This window comes from Sciurus carolinensis, chromosome 5, assembly GCF_902686445.1.
Source record: "Sciurus carolinensis chromosome 5, mSciCar1.2, whole genome shotgun sequence".
Classification (NCBI taxonomy): Eukaryota; Metazoa; Chordata; class Mammalia; order Rodentia; family Sciuridae; genus Sciurus; species Sciurus carolinensis.
The window spans coordinates 122,998,794-123,017,032 of record NC_062217.1 but is presented as its reverse complement, the minus strand read 5'-3'; the positions used below and the strand labels follow the sequence as shown (position 1 = coordinate 123,017,032).

Below are 18,239 nucleotides of genomic sequence, written 5' to 3'. Positions count from 1 at the left end.
GATCAGGAGTTCAAAGCCAGCCTCAGCAACTTAGCGAGATCCTAGGCAACTCAGCAAGACTCTGTCTCTAAATAAAAAATAAAAAGAGCTGGGGATGTGACTCAGGGGTTAAGCGCCCCTGGGTTCAATCTCTGGTGCCAAAACTAACAAACGAACAAAGGTGAAGCCTAGAGGAGGATGTAAGTTACAGGTGTGTGTGTGTGCACGCGTGTATATGCAACACACCATTTTGTATCAGAAACTGGAATATCCATGGACTTTGGTATCTTTGGGGGTCCTGGAACCAATCCCTATGGAATTGCATTCCAATGCTAGGCCTTCCTACTCCTGTCACCTCTGATGACCTGTATCTCTGTGAACTTCCAGTGTCCCCACTGAAAGAAGGAGCTTTGTGTGCAGTCATACCCCTAGCCTCTAGAATGGCCCTGGCACACAGTAGGACCACATGTTTGTTGAGTGAATTTGCAAAACGCTTAGCAGATCTTTAGTGCGGGGCAATCAGCTGACATCCAGGAAGCACAGGTAAGTCGTACACAACACAGAGCACCGTGGTATTGGGGCCCCTGGTCCCTGACACTCTGGAAGCCCAGGGGCACCTCTTTCCCTGGGGTCCTGTGGGTATCCTGGGATTACTCCAGCACACTTCTCCTTTTGCCCCACACAATTGGAATCAGGTTTCTGGTTTTTTGCCACCCAAAGCCCTAAGGCGGGTTCTCCTCTTTGTCTGCTGGACAAACTTCTGGAGAAGAGGGGGATGGGTCCTGCTGCAGAGGCCAAGCCAATAGAGGTCAGGGTAGGGTTGACCTGAGGAGAGAGTAGGGTTTGGAAGAATGGGGAGGACCTGGCTCAGCAGAAAGAGGATAATTGGGTTGGGAACCGAGGAGAGACTGGGGAGGGACTGGACACACCCGTCTGGGGTGAAGAAGGGGTCCCACTGGGGCGTAGCAGAGGGTCAGGAAGAGTAGAATGAGGGCCATGGCAGGCTCAGGGGAGCCAGGGGTGCACGGAAGTGATGGGGTGAGGCTGGTACGAGAATGACCAGCCAGAGTTGGCCTGGTTGAACTCGAGGGACATGCAGGGACTGTAGCAGGTGCACCCAAGGACTTTGAAAAGCAGGCTAATGGCAGAGAGGAAGGAAAACATGTTGGAACAGCAGGAAGTACTATTCTGGGTTAGGTAAACCCGAGAGAGATTCCGGGTTTTGTGGTTTACAGACTAAGTGACCAGGGACAACACCCCTAGCCTCGGTTTCCTCATCTGTAGACTGAGCACAGTGGTGACCAACCTTGCCTTTGGTCCTGCAAGGACCTGTAATCCTGTGGGGCATCTTGTCTGGGGCCTCGCATGAGGAGAGGTAGTGACAGTTGACAGGACGGCCTTCTCCACCCTCTCCAGGGAGGCCCCCTTGATGGGCGCTGGCTGGGTTTCCCTCACTGTCCAGGGCTTCCCCCCCCCACTTCCCTGAGAGGAGACGAGGCAGAGGAATGCAGAGGTGCTCTGACCATTCAGATCTGGAAGGCGTGGGACAGGGGAGAAGGCCCAGCTGCCTGCGATGCCCCGGAGACTTCCTGGGCCACGGCGGGATTTCCTGGCGCCTGCTCCCTGCGAGCCCGCACAGCCCTGGAAGTCCTGCCTCCTCCTGTCTCAGCAGAACAGGGCGCGTAGGCGCAGTGGCCATCTGGTTTGGGCCAAGGAGGCTAAGGAGAGCTAGGGTGGCTGAGTCTGGGAGGGAAGACGCAGGAAGCCCACTGCAGGCTCGGGTGCTGGAGCCGCCTGGAGGCCGCGTGCTGCGCAGGCCGGGAAAGAGCCCCAAATCTCCCACCCACCGCCACGCTGCTGGGTGGGCCTGGGCAGGTCCCAGCTCCCAGGAGCTCAGCCTGGTCACCTTAGAGAGAGTACGATCTGAGGGCCTTTCCAGCTTTGACAGTCCACGGGAAGGCTCCCACCCATTTTGGGGTTGGCAGACGAGGCCTCTATTTGTGGTCAAGGGTTAAGGGCAGGAGGGAAGAACTAAAAGCCAAAAATCAGGGCTCTAAAAGATGTGGGAGTCCCAGGCTCGGGTCTTGGATGCAGCCATGAACCCCCCGTGCTGCCTTTCGGGGAGCTTGGAGGCCCCGGGTGGGGCAGCTGCTCCAGACTGGAGCTCCCAGCAACAGCTGGTTGCCAGGGCAGCTCTGGCTTCTGGGAAGGAAGGAGGCTGGGGAGGGGAGTGTGTGTGTGTGTGTGTGTGTGTTTTGGAGAGAACCCAATGGCCCACCCAAACCATGAGGAGTGTGGCTTTGACCGTCCCTCAGTTTTCTGCCCTGTGATCTCTTTGACCTTTAAAAATGCCATTCACCCCTCGTTCTGCAGCCAGACACCTTCAAAGCAAAGGTGCTTTTCTGAGAAGCTGAGAGAGAAGTCTAGAAGGACTGGGGCCCAGGGATGCTGCGGGAGGGGCCTCAGGGCTGCCAGGGCCCATCATTCCGCAGCTCCCCTCCTGTTGCTTCTCTCCCCAGTAACCTGGGGGCTGGCAGGAGCTGAATAGCCACCCGCTGGCTGCTGCTGGGACCATGCTGTTCAAACTTCCCAGGGAGAAGGTGAGAGCTCTGTGGCCCGGGAGGCCATTAAACCCGCCCCTGTTCCCCAGTGCCTCCCGCCTGAGAGGGCTCCAAGGAGACAGGCCAGAGGGAGGCGACAGCCCCCTCTCCTCTTCCCACCCAGTTGCCATCCCTGTTCTCCTGGCTGTCCCCTCCCCCAAGGCAGGGCCAACTTTCAGCAAAGCCAGGTCCAGCTGGAGAGGCAGGGGAGCAAGCCCACTCTGCCGCCTGGCTGTTCGAGGGTGTGGGGCACAGCGGAGCCCAGGCCGGGCGGGGTCTCGGGGCCTCCTGGTGCTCCCTGGCTTTCCCAGACTGCTGAGAAGACCTCTCCACCAAGCTCGGCCTGCGGAGGGCTGGCTCTGAGGTCAGTGTTTGGGGACTGCATAGCAGGTCTGGTGAGGAATGGGGGTGAGACCCTTGCTGGGGGACCTGGGGAGGATTTGAGGGTGTGCTCAGGCCTCGGCAAGCCCTCTGGTTCTGCGGAGTGCAAACAAGGCCCAGTGAGGGGCAGTGGCTAGGCCAAGGCCACTTAGGAGTCCTCTCTGCTCTTACAGGCCCTATTCTGTGAGACTGAGGGAAGAAAGAAGGTTCTAGAGTGAGCTGGCAGGATGCATCCAGAGTAGGACTTCAGTTGGAAGGGACAGGCTTCCACTGGGTGCAAGATGAAGACCGTCCCTAGCTTGATTTGGAGAGGCCTCTTTCCTGGGACCCAGCTGGCCCTTGCTGACAGGTCAGCAGAGGGTGTGGAGAGAGCCTGGTGCTGGACTTCTCTCAGGCTCTAGGGAGGGTGGCTGGTGGTTTTCCAACATGTCAGACTCTGGCTGCCATGGGAATGGCCCAGACGCTGAGTACAGCCTCAGTTTTGCTTTTACTGAAGTGCGCCTTCAGGCCTGAAGCCCGGACCCTGGTGGCTAGCCCGGCAGCTTCTCCAGATCTATTCCAAGACCCTGAAAGTTCAACCCTAGAACTAGGAGAATCAAAGCTTCTTCTGGCTCAGACTCTCCTTTTCTTTCTCCAGCCACACACCTCCCAGGGCAGGCTGGAGGGGCAGCTGGTGTTCTCCCCGTGAGAGACGCCGCGGGCACACCCACCCCTCCTCCTGCTCAGACTCAAGGAAGGGCCAACCCACACGTGGTGCCCAGCCAGAGTGCCCTCCAAGCCTGATGCCTGACAGGCGGAGGCCCTGGGCAGCTAGACAGGCATCAGAGTTTCCAGGCGGGAGCTGGGAGGGGTCGTTTTCTGTCTGGAAGTGCCCGGAGGGGTGTGGGGGACCTGTAGGAGGCCGGGAGGGGAGATCTGGATGCCCTCAGTCTGCTGGGCGCAGGGAGCCGGGAGTTAGGTCCTGCGGCTACTGGTGAGTTCCTGGGGTGGGAGAGGGGCTCCAGGGGTGGGGAACTGGGTGACCACGGCCCCTTCCCTGCTGCCTGCTGACAGGGATTCTCCACAGCTACATGTAGAACCTTGGCATGACTGAGTCTCTCCTGCTGGGTTTTGGTGCTAGAGAAATGACTTCCTTCCTTCCTTCCTTCCTTCCTTCCTTCCTTCCTTCCTTCCTTCCTTCCTTCCTTCCTCCCTCCGTCCCTCCCTCCTTCCCTCTAACCTCCTCCCCTGTACTGGGGATTGAACCCAGGGGCACTACCACTGAGCTACATCCCCAACCCTTTTGATTTTTCGAGACAGGGTCTTGCTAAATTGCCGAGGCTGGCCTTGAACTTGTGATCCTCCCGCCTCAGCCTCCTGAGTAGCTGGGGTTGCAGGTGTGCGCCACTGTGCCCGGCTGAAACTTGACTCTTCAAATCTGGGTGAGACTAAGCTGCCATGGGGAAAGAGGAAGCTCTGCTATCTCCAGGCTCAGGAAAGACTCCAAGGTCAAATAGAAATGATGGGTCTTTATTAGATCCTCTTTTGAATTTCCTGTCCTTTGTAGAATTCAGAGATCATAAATGCTGGCCCGTGAGCTGAATGGAGCTTATTGACATGTTCTGATTGGCCTGTGAAGTCTTTCAAACATTGGATAATTCATTTCAAAAATTTTTGGAATCAAGCTTATTTGGGGGCTGGGGAGATAACTCAGCTGGTAGAGTGCTTGCCTCGCAAGCCCAAGGCCCTGAGTTCGATCCCCAGTACCGCAAAAAAAAAAAAAAAAAAAAAAAAAGAAAGAAAAAAAAAGCTTATTTGGCCTTTGCCGTCTCTTCTCTTGCTAGTTTTCTTCTATATTACCTTAAACAAATTTGAATGAGTTGCCAACATTTAAACATCAGGAATATTTGCCTTAAAAAAAAAATCCAGTTTCTGGCTTCCCTTGGGAAAGTGGAAGAGCCCAGTACACGGGTCCAGACCCTGCAGTGGCACCATGGGCCTGCGTTTGGGGACGGGGGAGCCTGCCTACCTGTCTCCTTGGTCATGCATTACCTGCCAGCCAGGCTCTGGAATCATTATTATCTGCCACCCAGACACAAGCAGCCAAAAGCTCAGCCTGGGTTTGCATCTCCAAGAACCACCTGCAGTATTAAACAGAAAGGCCCAGAAGGTGAAGGGAAGGTGAATGAGCTCTCTGGGTGGGTTCCCAGCCCCACCTGGCCTTCCTTGTGAGCTTATTTCCCACCTGTTCCTAGAGCAGCTACGCTGACCTCAGATAGAGGGTTGGGGGCTAAAAAGGTGGAAACTCCAGGTGTCCAGGAGTCAGGGAACCTGGTTCTGGCCTTTGCTTGGCTACTGGCACACAAAGAGACCAGTGGGGCTTGGCCTTCCCCTCTCTGGGCCTCGATTTCTTCACCTGTCATGGGAACAGGCTGGGCTGCATCAGAAAGCAGCCACAGGAATACCCACGGGGCCAGGCAGATGTGCGCTGGGCCCATGAGGGTGTGTGCTGAGCTGGGTCCCTGTCTAAAGCGGGTAGTTGCTGGAACCAGAAAGGCACACGGCCCAGTGTGGCCAGTGGTGAAATCCTGGGATTTCAAGAGAAGCCAGGTTTCTAGATGTTTATGGAAACTCTGTCTCTCTTTTTCTTAAAATCACAATTAAAAAACACTGCAAGGACCCAGTGAAATGTGTGGAGCCTCACCTGCAGCTTTGGCACTAGATAATCACCGAGTCCCTGCCAGCTCACGGCAGCGCCTTATACTCTATGACTTGCTCCTGTCACAGAACAAGTTATTGATGAATTTTGTCTTTGATTCCAAATTTTCAGGTCTAAGACTCTGGTGATTCATGAGCATTGGTTTCTCAATGCCGAAAGACATTACCCTTGTCTCCGCCATGACAGATGGGCGGGGGGAATAGCGGGAGAGGCCCTAGTCCCGGTCCAGCTCCACCACTTACAAACTGTCACCTGGGACCTGTCACCTCTCTGGGCCTCACTGTCCTAACCTGTAACACTGCCACAGTGCTATCTAGTTGAACCAGGCCCAGCCCCCTCAAAGTTGCCGGGGAAGTCTCTCCCTGCCCTGGGCCTGGCGGGTTCAGCTGACGTGCTGCCGAGTTCCACTTCCTTTCTGTTGCAGGAGACATGAGCGCAGAGGGCTCCAGCCTCTCCAGCCCGGGGGCTGCCGGCCTCCAGGACTCCTCCACAGCTCCTGTCACTCCCGGGACTCTCACGGGGGCAGCTGACCCCCTTCCCGTGCTCATCGCCCTGGCCTGCATCTTCCTCCTGCTGGCCTCTTGTCTACTGTTCCTGACCCTCTGCAAGCCGGCAGCTCTGGACCCACGCCACCGCAGGGCTCGCGAGTGCATGCCCCACCACCCCGAGAGCCCCAGCGAGCCGCGGCTCCGGCTCTGGAAGCGCCTGGGCTCCCTGCGCCGCTCTCTGCACAGCTTCCGGAGGGCGCGGCCCGCTGCCCCTCCGCGGCCACTGTCAGGCCATGACAACAACCTGGGCAACTGTGACTGCACGGAATCCACCAAAATGTGACAGGTGTCCCCATACAGATGTCCCCCACTCTCCTCCACCCCCTGCAGATCCTCCTGCCTGGGACTGTAGGACGGCAGCCCAAGCAAGCTGGGCCTTACGCATGCCTCCAGTGCTGCCCCAGGTACCCAGCTGGTGTCCTTTCTCAGAGGTGGTCCCGAACAGCACCCTCTCTTCTGCAGAACCCTTGTGGCTCTTGCTAAAAGACCCCAGGATCAAGAGACGAGCTCCCATGGCCGTCTGTGCCCTTGCCCTGAGGCTCTGGGGGTACAACCCAGAACTTTCCAGGGTCCCTTTCTGGCAACCAGGCATCAACTGCTCCTGGAAACTGCACCCCTGCTCCCCAGGAGAAACTCTGCCCCCCGCTGCAGGGCTAAAGCCCGGAGGCAAGACTCTGTCCCACCACCTGCACCACCTCAGTGCCCAAGGCAAAGGGTCCCAGGGACCCCTCGTCTCAGGTTTCCTGCCCTGCCAGCACCTGCCTGCTGATCCATGAGGCAGCCTCAACCTCCTGGTGATCAGACCCCTGGGCGCTGGCTGGGGGGCTCTGGACCCCACCGTCTTAGCAGCTCGCTCAGCTGTCCCTTCAGAGTGCCCAGGTCGGAACTGATCAGGAGGGGGCCGGGGATGGGTGAAGAGGTTCCTGCCAGAAGCCAGGAAGAGGCCTGTCAGAGTGCCAGGTAGCCACCTGTGGCCACTGTCAGCAGCTCGAGGGCTCTGAAGACAAAACGGAGGCTCCATGCCTTACCCAGGGAAGGAGGCGCCTTCCAGACCTCTGTGGGACAGCTGTGGGTCCTCGGGCCTGGATCACACAAGTGCGCTATCCATGCACCTGGCTACTGACTGACCTGTCAAAGAATCCCCCGGGGTGCCCTTCCTAGAATCCCATGTCCTCCGCCTCTCCTCCCAAGGCCAAGGCTAACCACTTTGGTTGGATCTCAGATTTGGAGCCTGGGAAGAGGGGACCTAAAATGCCCAGCTCCTGTCCCAGAGTCAGGGGGCCAGGCCCCACCCTGCTGTGACCCCCAGTGCAGCCAGCCAAGACTTCCTGAGGACCGAGCTCTGGCCACGTCGCCTCTCAGCTCCAGCTTTCACTGGCAGCTAATGCCTACTGGGAACACCCACGCCGCTGTGAGCAGAGGCCTCTGGGAGCTGGCTCCAGCTGATCTTTTACCCTCACCTTGACCAGAGACCCCAGGCAAAATGAACTAGCTGACCTCTCCGACTGCGCGTAGGCGGCACGCAGTACCTTCTGCGAGGCCTTCTTAGTCCTCCAGGGGAGCTGCCCTCCTGCCTGGAGCTCCTCACCCACTGTCTGGGGAGGCCAGGGAGCAGCCTCCTCTGGGCAGCGTGCAGAGTCTTGTCTGCACCTTCTCTTTCCCACCAGCCTGGGAGCTCACAGGGAGTCAGTCCTAGCTTTGAGTCACCAGCTCCAGCAGAGGGAGGAGGCCTGTTTGTGGAGCGAGGGTGGCCCAGGCTGCCAGCGTACCGCCCGTCTCCCGCTACTGCCCCTGAAGCCGACTGCTCCCCAGCAGGCCTGGCTGGAGACGCCACTGTGCTTTCTTTCCAGCTTAGCATGATCTCAAAGAGGGAGCCCAGCTTTGCAAAAACTCCAACCTGGGCCTGGGAGAAGGCACCCTGAGACTCTGAATTTCTCCCTGACAAGAGGGGGCAATCGGGGAGCCCTATGTCACTCAAGAACTCTAGGACTCCCATCTGAGGACTCCTGTGTAAATGGAAACCAGTACTTGGGGTTAGGAAGTAAGGCCGGCCTCCTCCCCAAGGGTCTCGTTCCTCTCTGCCTTCTGGCTGGGTCACCTCTTCGTGGTTCACTCCCCCCAGGGCCTCCCTGAGACATCCCAGGCTGAGCCCCGGCTGTAGGGGGCCAGCACCCACCGCTGTCCCCTGGTCAGCAGGCTCTGCCGGTCCTGTTCTCTTCCTGGGGGTGGTGCGGGGAGGTTGCCTGGAGGCCTGAAGGAACATCCTGGGTGGGGAGGAGGCTCTCAAAGCTCTGGCTGTGCCCTTAAGTCAGGTGGGCTGCAGGCCCCGGATGCCTATCAGTAAGCCAGGGGTGGCAGCTACCAGGCCAGGGGTGAGGCCCACAGCTTCATGTGCAGGGCTCTGCGAGTCTCTACCAGTTGAGGCCAGGGCCGGGAAATCCCTTCTCCTTCCCCCTTCCTCCTTCTGGAACCAGCCACCAGGTCTTCTAAGTCCCCAGGGCTTCCGGGCTCTCCATGTTCCTTCGAATGAGCTCCCTGCCCCCAGTCCCTTTCCTGTCTTCTGTTCCTCATGCAGGGACCTGGGCACACGCCCAGCCTCCCACTCTTCCTCCCTTCCCAGGCACAGGAACCTGCCTAGGGAACAGGCCCAGAGTTGCTGTTTGGCTCCTCCCGCCCCAGAGCAGTTGGAAAGCCCCAGCTGGTGAAGAGAGTCATTCTTCCCGCCTCCCCTCTCCCGGCAACAGAGGCCGCAGGGCAGCGGCGAGGGCGGGTCCTCCACTGTTCCTTCCGAGCCTCTTAGCTGCGGATCCTGCTCTGGGCCAAGAGAGCCCTTTCTTCCCAGTTGCCGGCTTCCAAGAGGGGAGCTGGCCAAGGGGCCATGAAAGACCCTCTGTTCTGGCCTCTGGGCGCTGGCTCTCTCCCCACCTCCTTTCTGGGAAAGTGTGACCTGTCTCCCCTCTCTACTCTGAAAGGCCCTTCAGGGTGGGGTGGGGTGCCGAGGAGCTAGGAGAGGGAGGCCAAGGCCTTTCTCTGTTTGCTGGGGATCCAGGCCCTGCCCCAGGGCCTCCTCAGGACAGGCCCAGCCTGGACCCTCTCCTGTTTCCATCCCACCGTGCCTCGATGCCACTGAGCTCGTGCCCACAGAGCCCAGTGTGGCTGTCTGACCAGGGGGTCCCGGGCCACCTGCCTGCACGATGCTGTGGCCCTCAGGGATGTCCTCGGGGACGCTGGCCTCGTAGCTGCTCTGGAGAAAGATGGGCCGGTTGTCGTTCACATCCAGGACGGTGACAAACACGGTGGCCGTGCCAGTGCGCCGCTTGCCTACGGGGCCGTTGTCTGCAGGAGTTTTAGGAGGACAGTTAGTGGATCCTGGAGGGACAGCCTTCCCGGGCCCACGCCCGCTCCTGGGCTCCAGTTGGACACGCACCCTGTTCAGCCCCTCCAGCCCTGGGGTTTGCAACAGGTAACTCTCTCCCTTTCCAGAATAACGCGAACGAGATAACTTAAGCAGGACCATGCGCCAGGCCTCACTCTCACTCAGTTTGCACCCACTTCACAGAGGAGGCAACTGAGGCACCCAGCAGGTGAAATGGTCCAATGCCTGGGGACCTGCCCATGCTAATTTATTTGGTAAAAGGGTCTTTGAAGATGTAATTAAGTCAAGGATCTTGAGAAGAGATCATCCTGGTTATCCAGGTGGGACCTAAACTCGACAATAAGCGTCTTTATCAAAGAGAGCATGCTGGGGGCGGTGGTGCAGGCCTTAGCCCCAGCACTCAAGAGTCTGAGGCAGGAGGGTTGCAAGTTCAAGGCCAGCCTGCGCTACTTAGACCCTGTCTCAAAAAAGGGGAAAAAAAAGAAAAGAAAAGAGAGAAGGCAGAAGGAGATTCGAGACAGAGAGAAGGCCATGTGGAGATGAAGCTGCTAGCCGAGGAACACCTACAGCCACGGGAACCCAGCATGGGGGAAGGGTTCTCCCTAGAGCCTGCGGAGGGACAGTGGCCCTGCTGACCGCTCCACTGTGAACTTCCAGAACCAGGAGAGAATACATTCTGTTGCTTTAAGTCACCAAATTTGCAGTGAATTTTTGGGCAAATGGAGGACACAGACACAGGCCGTGAGATTGCAAAACCAGCAGTGAGCAGGGCAGGGTGAGGTGCAGGGGAGTGAGCTGTCCTCTGCTCATGTCCAGAGGTGACAGGCAGAACGTGGGCCCAGGGACACCCTACCCACAACCTCTCAAAAGAAATGGACTATCTGAACTTTCGACCTTGTTTAAAAGCTGTCATTCTTATTAAAACATCGGTGGGTCAGAGACATGCCACAGGACAGATGCGGCTGGAGGGCCCTCTGCATTCAGGGGCCTGGGCCTGCTTGGCTCCCAAACCTACGTGTCCACTGGGGACTCTGAAGGACCCTCCCAGGCCTGGGGTGGGAGTGAGGGCGGAAGCCTTGGCCCCAGCCAGGACAGCTGTTGGGTTGTCCTCCCTGGAGGAAGGAGCAGTGCCCAGGGTTTGTGACCAGGCCAGGGCGGTCACCCAGGGAGGGCATGGCAGCTGGAGTTGGCTGGGGACCAAGGTGACTCTGCTTCCTTCCCAGGATAGCTGACCCCATGCTGGATGCAGTCACCTCCTCAGACAGGTCCTCTTACCTCCTAAGCTCTTCTCCAGCTTAGCCCCTGCCACCCTGAGGGTCCTGCTAACTTGCCCCAGCTGGGGACACTGAGCTGGGAGGCCAGTCAGAAGGTCGGAGCCTGAGCCCTTTACTCCTGCTAGCTGATGCCCGAAGCTGAGGCTGGACTCAGAGGGGTTGAGGGGTCTCCAAGGGTCGGGTGGCAGCCCCAGGATGGGAAGACAACAGGATGGAGGTGTCTAGGCAAGGCTGGGCTGGGGAGGAACTGCTGGCTGAAAAGAGCGAGGTGCGGACAGCTGCGTCCCTTCTCACCCAACAAGATGGGCTTTCCTGGGAGGACCAGGGGCTGCTGCAGGGAGACGGGCCTCATCCCACCCTTTTCCCCTCCAGGGCCCTGAAGGGCTCCCAACTGCCTGAAGATCAAAGTCCAAACTTCCAGTCAAACTTAGGTTTCCAAAAACCCAGACCTTTCTTTCTTTCTTTCTTTTTTTTTTTTTTTTTTAAATTTTTGGTACCAGGGATTGAACCCAGGGGCACTTAACCACTGAGGCGCATCCCCAGCCCTTTTTTGTATTTTATTTAAAGACAGGGTCTCCTGAGTTGCTTAGGACCTCGCTAAGTTGCTGAGGCTGGCTTTGAACTCATGATCCTCCTACCTCAGCCTCCAGAGCTGCTGAGATTACAGGCGTGCACCACCACATCCAGCAAACCCAGACCTTTCTGATCTCTGTCTCCTCTCCCCAGGGTAGGCCACACCTTGGGAAAGCTGCTATGCACATTCCGGCCCCCTCCCTCTCCTGCCTCCATGCCTTTGCCTGTGCAGGTTCCTCTGGCTGAAGAGCCCTCCTTGCCTCTCCCTCCCTGCTACCTTGGCTCAGGCTGCAGCAGCACCGCTTGTTTCTGCCCTTTGGCACCATCCTGCTCTCTCTTGGGAGGACCAAGCCCCTAGAGAGTTCCTCTGAGGGCCGCCCCCATCCCCCACTCCGAGGCCTGGGATTCTGGGCAGGAGGAGCTGCCCCAGCTCAGCACGTGACTTAGGCCCGACCAATCAGCCCCTTTCAGTCCCCTGGTCACAATGAAGGGCTCAGTGATGTGCTCTGGGGCAGATGGAACTAATCAGAGCTAAGCTGGGGGCTTCTGTTGGGCAGCCGGTGTAAGAAGCCCGTGCCGGCTGCCCTGCCGCTGCACTTGAACCTGCAGCAGTGATTCGCACCAGGCAATGCAGAGGACAAAGAGCCAGCCAGTGTGGATCCTGCGGCCAGATGGCACCGCCTGGGCCTGAATCCAGGGGTACCTGCTGCTAGGTCTCCCGGCGCACTGGTTCTGTGAGCCTGTACAGCTGAAGTCAGCTTATTCTGCTTCTAAATTTGCAGCCCAGAGTCCGATCTGGCTGAAAGGCACGCTCAGAAGGCTTCCTCCACCTCGCCCACGCCGTGTTTCTGCCACCCCCTGGGCCGCTGCGCCCACGTCCTCCCTTCTCCCTTCCCGCTTTTTCTGGCCTGGAGCTGCAGTGCTGGGCCTCCCTGTTGGTCTCCTCGGGGCTCCCAGGACACCCCTGCCACACTGTCCTAGGCTTCGCGTACAGCCTGGAGCGTGAGCCTCAGGCCGCAAGTACTCGGTAACACTTGGTGTCTGGTGGCCTTTTCTTCACCAGCCTCAGGGCAGAGTTCATCCTCTTGCTCCAGGCCTGGCCCTGGAAGGCCTCCATGTGAACTCTGCCCGGAGTAACCATGGTGGGGCGTGGGGGGCAGCTGGCACGTACCGATGGCCTCCAGGACAAGTGTGTACGCGGCAGTGGTCTCGCGGTCCAGCCCCACCACCGTCCTGACGACGGCATCGCGGTAGCCCACACTGAACTTCCCATCCACGTTTCCCCCTGTGGACAAAGAGCAGAGCTCCAGGGCCGGGCAAGGGGAGTGCACCTGTCTGCTCTGCATGCCCGGGTGGCCCAGCAGTGAGCGCCGCGCTCCAACTCAGCCCTCCCAGGCTGTGATGAGGGTGAGGCTCACTTGACGTGTTCTCTTAACCTCCATTTGACAGACAGCAGAAATGGGTCCCTTCCTGCCCCTTCCCCACTCCACCGCCTGCCTTCCTGCAGAAGTGGCTGAGCAGTTAACCTGAGTTGGGGCTTTTAAATGTGGCCAAGGACTTCGGGTTCAGCTGGGCACTCCCCAGGCCCTTCCTCTCCTGTGCCAGCGAGGAATGGGCTGAGGTGCACGGTTCTCTGTATGGAGACACGGGTGCAGGAAGGCAGGGGAGGGTGGACAGGAGACCGGTGGGGCTCAGCCTTCCTGAGTTCCGGGACCAGTGGGAAGTATGAGGGTTTCTTCTCTGTGGTTGGACAGGGCTAAGAAAGGACCACCCAGGGAAATCTCTCCTCGTGAGCTGCAGGCCTGGTGGCGCTCTGGGCAGCAGAGGGCGCCACTGCACTAGGTTTGGGGAGAACTGAGACCAAGACTGGGCTCTGCTCCTGGCAGAACCTGCCCTGAGAATCTGGAGGGCTCTCAACAGGCCAGAACCCGCCACTTCCAAGTCCTGGGAAGTAGTCCTGGGGGCTGCCAGGAGCTTCCTTGTCCTTGTTGGTTTGCCCCTGTAAGTCTCCTGGCCCCCAAACCTCTAGCATTCCCCAATGTCTGAGGTACCATCTGTAAAGACACAACTTGGCTTCCAGCAGGACCAGGGCAGAACTAAGGTATAATCAGTGTCGGTGACCAAACCATGGAGCTGACTGCCGTGTGCAGGGTCTCGATACCTACGCCTTTCCTGGGTCAGTCCCAAGGACCAGACCGTGAGGAGCACCCTGTCAGGTAGGGCAGAGTGGCAGCAGCTATAGCCAAGGATGGACTGTGAGGCTGGGACTTCTTGCTCCCGGGGAGAGGAGTTGGGAGTCTGGTGTGCACACTGCGCACGTGCACAAGCAGGCGTGTGCATATGCTGCATGTGCGTAATGCGGCTGCCCGCGAATCGTGAGCAGAGAGCAGACAGAGGGGTTGAAGGGCTGAGGGATGCAGAACTCTCCCCACCTCCCGCGTGCCCTGGCACCTCTCAGGTGAAGGATGCCCAGAAACTCCTAACCCAGGGAATGACACCCACTCCCCATCCATCCTGCCGCCGCGGCAGACATCACTCATTGATCATGGCTCGCTCTCCCCGTTGAGACAGGACAGGGCCCCATCATCTTTGGTCACAGTTCCCCAGGTGGTGGCTATTCAACATTTTAAAAGCTAAAACCAACTGATTTAGGGCATTCTGAGCCATCTGCCTCTAAACAGATGGGAATTCTCCCCGTGGGTAAAGGGTCCCTGGGGAAGGACAAGGCCACATTCTTCCTGTCACTGCTTCATCACCCTGACGTGGGGTGGAGTGGGAACCCCAGTCAGTCCTCCCTCCCCTGCATCCACCCTGGACAGGTTCAGGAGGCCCCCCCGGGAGCCAGACCAGAGGGATTCAGCTGCAGGCCCTCGGGAAAAGCTGCAACTCCGCAGGTGGGCAGCGGTGGAGAGAACCAGCCCCCTGCCACGCTCCCGCCCCCAGGGCTGGTCCCACATCAGGGAGGGCGGGCAGGGCCCAGGCTGGAGGAGGCCGCACCTGTGATGAAGTAGCTGAGCTCGGCGTTGAGGCCCACGTCGTTGTCCGTGCAGTTCAGCCAGACCACCCGGAACTCACGGGGCACGTCCTCCGACACCGACACGTTGTACACGGCCGGGGAGAAGGTGGGCGTCTCGTCGTTCACGTCCAGCACTGCGGGCACAGTAGAACACAGGGCTAGCCTGGCTCCTGCGCCCAGCAGCCCGGTTCCAGAGGCTCAGGCCCAGCGAGCAGGAAACTGCAAGGGAGCCACCAGCCCGAGTGGCATTTGTGCCGACACCTGCTGGTCACGAGCCCAGGGTCCCTGGACCTGCTGTGGCCAGAACCAAGCTGACAAGAGCCCCTCCTTGCCCTGTCCCTGGGACTTATTGCTGCTCATGCTGTCAAAGGGAAGAGAGAAAATTCCAGAATCTCTCTGGAACGGGCCTAACAATGACGATAGCGGTGATTACAATGAGATAACAGGGACTGGATGGGACTCTTCCGCATGCTTAGTGCTGTCCACACAGGACCCCACACAGTCCACAGGGTGTTCCTATGAGGTGGGCGCCATCAGACCCAGCCCAAAGCTGAGGGAACAGAAGCTCAGAGCTTAGACCGAGTGACTGGTCTAAAATCCCAGGGATGGAATGGAGGGGCCAGGGTCTTGGGGAGGCCTGGTTTGTGAAGGGCTCTTCGTGAAGGAGCTGAATTTGAGGTTGAGTTTCCCTTTAAGATGTATTTTTCCCAGTTCTCCGTGCCAAGCCTGTCCTCCTCAGTCTGATGGACCTTGGGGTGACCTTCATAGGGAAATGACCCCACCCGTTTGGCTACTCTCCGTGATGTCACCAGGAAGAGTGATGGGCTCACGCGATGATATGGCCTCTGCCGAGCCTTGGAGAGAGGCCCTCTGGGGACAAGTTCCCCGTTAATCATGGTAAAGAAGTGGGTCCTCAAGCTGCACCAGGCACCCACGGACCAGCTAAGGGTGGACAGGAGAGAGAACATCTGGCCTCCATCCTGGGTCTTGAGTGGGGAGACCAGTCTGTGCGCCTGCGCTGAGCTCCCTGCCCCACACACATGTCCCGTGGAGGCCTCAGGAGCCACAGCAGGATGGAACAGGCCTGGGGACAGGTCCAGCCTGCGCTCTGCACTTATTGCCCTGGAGTTATCCTGGCCCAATGGCCACAGCTCATGTTAGTGTCCCCATCTTGCCTGGAGAATTAAGGACAGATCCCAAGCAGATGGGAAATGTTCTCCACTCCCGGGCCCTGCACCCAGGCGGGGTGGAGACCCTGGGGATTAGCTCAGGAGGCGTGAATCTTGGGGAGCTTGGGAATCATGGCTGCCCTCTTCCCAGGGGAGTGCCCTTCCATTGGGAGCCCAGGAGTCCACATGCACAGGACAGGGAGACTCCTTCACATCTCCAAAGGAACTCTGGCCTTCCAAGACAGGGCTCTGCATTCTCCGCTGCCTGCTCCTGCCCTGGGGTCCCAGGACCTGCTCCTGGATCAGAGACCGGGAGGGGTGGGGGGACCTTGGCAGGGCTCTGGCGCCCTGATGGCAGTGGCCGGGTGGGGAAGGCTTTGCTGGCATCTCCAGCATGGTGGAGACAGGCAAGGCTCTGCTGTGCTGAGCGGTCCAGTTGAGGAGGGTGCCCCAGGGCCGGTGGGCACCGTGGAGTGTGGGCTCCCCAGCCCCCCGGGTGACCCCCAGGCCCTGCACACAGCAGGAGGCCCCGCCCCTCACCGCGGATGGTGAGCGTGCTGGTGGAGCTCTTGGTGGGCGTGCCCGCGTCGCTGGCCACCACCCGCAGCTGGTACTCGGCGATGCGCTCCCGGTCCAGCTCGGCGGTGGTGACTACCACACCGCTGCTGCTGTTGATGAGGAAGTCCATGCGGGGCATGCCCACCTGCATGCGGTAGGACACCAGCCCGTTCAGGCCCTCGTCCAGGTCGACGGCCACCACCTGGGGGAGAGGACAGGCTGCGTGAGGCGCGGGACCACCTGTTCCCCTCTGAGCCAGAGGCCGGGCCACTGTCCCTGGTGCACCTCCTGGAGGCTCTCTAAGGGCAGCCGTGAGAGCTGAAAGATGTCCAGGTGGGCTCCAGTCCAATGCACTGAGCGAGGCTGCGGGTGGGTGGGGAGGGACCTTCTAGAACCAGAGTCCAGTGGCCACAGCCTTCCCCTTTAAGCCCTGCTCTTCCCCTTAGGGCTCTTCCCAGGTTCCCTCCAGTGGGCCCCAGGCCCCCCAGGCTCTCCAGTAGCCCAGACATCTCCCTCGCCCTCCAGCCCTGTGATGCTGGCTCGCAGCAGTTGTTCAGCTCAGAGACCTTGGAAGGCAGGGACCTCAATCACCTAGTACACCCGGGACAGCCTCCCTCCCTGCTTAGCAGATAGAACAAGTGTAAGATGAATGCAGGGTTACTTTTTTTTTGGTACCAGGGATTGAACCCAGGGGCACTTAACCACTGAGTTACATCCCCAGCCCTTTTTATTTTATTTAGAGGGGGTCTCACTGAGTTGCTTAGTGTCTCACTTTTGCTGAGGCTGGTTTTGAACTTGCAATCCTCCTGCCTCAGCCTTCCGAGCTGCTGGGATTACAGGTGTGCGCTGCCGTGCCTGGCTGATGTCAGGATTACTTTTAAAAAGTCACTTGAGGGCTGGGGTTGTGGCTCAGTGGTAGAGCACTTGCCTAGCATGTATGAGGCACTGATTTTGATTCTCAGCACCACGTATAAATAAATGAATAAAATAAAGGTCTATCAACATCTAAAAAAATCAATACCAGTTTAAAAAAAAAATCACTCAAGGATTTCATTTTTTAATTCATTTCCTTTGAGGCCAAGTACAGGTAAGATTCCTCTTCAGTCCCTGACTGGTTCCCACTGGCCACTCCAGTTCGTTGCCCCAACCCAAGACCTTGATACACTGAAAGTCTTACAGAATCTCATTCAAGACACTGGAAACAATGTGTAGCAATTGTTAAAATAAGAACTTCCAAATAACCTAAGACTCCCTGGAAGACAATGGTCTAATTCATATTCAACAAACTGGACAGGAAGATTCCAGATTCTGCTTGAATGCTTTCCAGGATGGGGTGGTCACTGCTTTGACTTTACTTGCACATAGCACTAATCCCTGGAGAAAGTGCTTTTCTAACCAGCAGAAATCTTTATTGGTTGAACTACAGTGACTTGGCCACATCAGTGTTTATAGCAGCTCAATTCATAATAACTAAGCTATGGAACCAACCTAGAAGCCCTTCAATAGATGAATGGATAAAGAAAATGTGGTACATATACACAATGGAATATTACTCAGCCATAGGGAAGAATGAAATCATGGTATTTGCAGATAAATGAGCGGATCTGGAGACTATCATGCTAAGTTAAATAAGCCAATCCCCAAAAACCAAAGGCTGAATGTTCTCTCTAATATGGGGATGCTTACATACAATAAGCAGGGGGAGAACAGGAGTTAATTGGACTAGACTAAAAGGAATGAAGGGAAGGGGGGATGGGAATAGGAAAGACAGTAGAATGAATCAGACACGACTTCCCTGTGTTCACATATGAACACACAACCGTGGAACTCCACATGTGTACAACCACAAGAGTGGGATCCTACTTAGAATAAGTTCTACTCCATGTAGGTTCAACATGTCACACACTCCACTGTCACGGATGTCTGAAAGCTCTTGTTTGCCTGAGCCCCTGGGGGGGCCAGGGGACCACACAACTCACACCAGAACCCTCTCCTATCTGAAGACGGGGTCTGAGTTACACACCCCCAGCCCCTCCAAACGGCTCCTCGTGGTTCTGGGCTGCTTCT

The 18,239-nt window shown here is 57.9% G+C and overlaps 2 protein-coding genes across 3 annotated transcripts in view; one reads left to right on the top strand and one right to left on the bottom strand.

Annotated features, from left to right (window-relative positions):
* Window positions 1-18,239, bottom strand: part of Cdh23 (cadherin related 23) — a 390,176-nt gene that overhangs the window by 84,008 nt on the left and 287,929 nt on the right. The window contains 4 exon segments of the mRNA XM_047551945.1: window positions 9,394-9,542; window positions 12,601-12,714; window positions 14,427-14,579; window positions 16,155-16,374. Of these exon segments, the coding sequence (XP_047407901.1) occupies window positions 9,394-9,542; window positions 12,601-12,714; window positions 14,427-14,579; window positions 16,155-16,374 (636 nt within the window).
* C5H10orf105 (chromosome 5 C10orf105 homolog) lies at window positions 2,823-10,584 on the top strand. 2 transcript variants are annotated; one of them, XM_047551950.1, is made up of 2 exons: window positions 2,823-2,943; window positions 6,083-10,584. In XM_047551950.1, exon 2 carries the CDS (start codon window positions 6,088-6,090, stop codon window positions 6,487-6,489), a length of 402 nt encoding a protein of 133 aa, XP_047407906.1. In that variant the 5' UTR covers window positions 2,823-2,943; window positions 6,083-6,087; the 3' UTR covers window positions 6,490-10,584. The 2 variants fall into 2 exon arrangements, with proteins under 2 accessions (XP_047407906.1, XP_047407907.1); XM_047551951.1 differs by lacking the exon at window positions 2,823-2,943 and adding an exon at window positions 3,802-3,933.

Coding starts and splice junctions, on each gene's coding strand:
- C5H10orf105 (XM_047551950.1), top strand. CDS start 6,088: ATGAGCGCAGAGGGCTCCAGCCTCTCCAGCCCGGGGGCTGCCGGCCTC.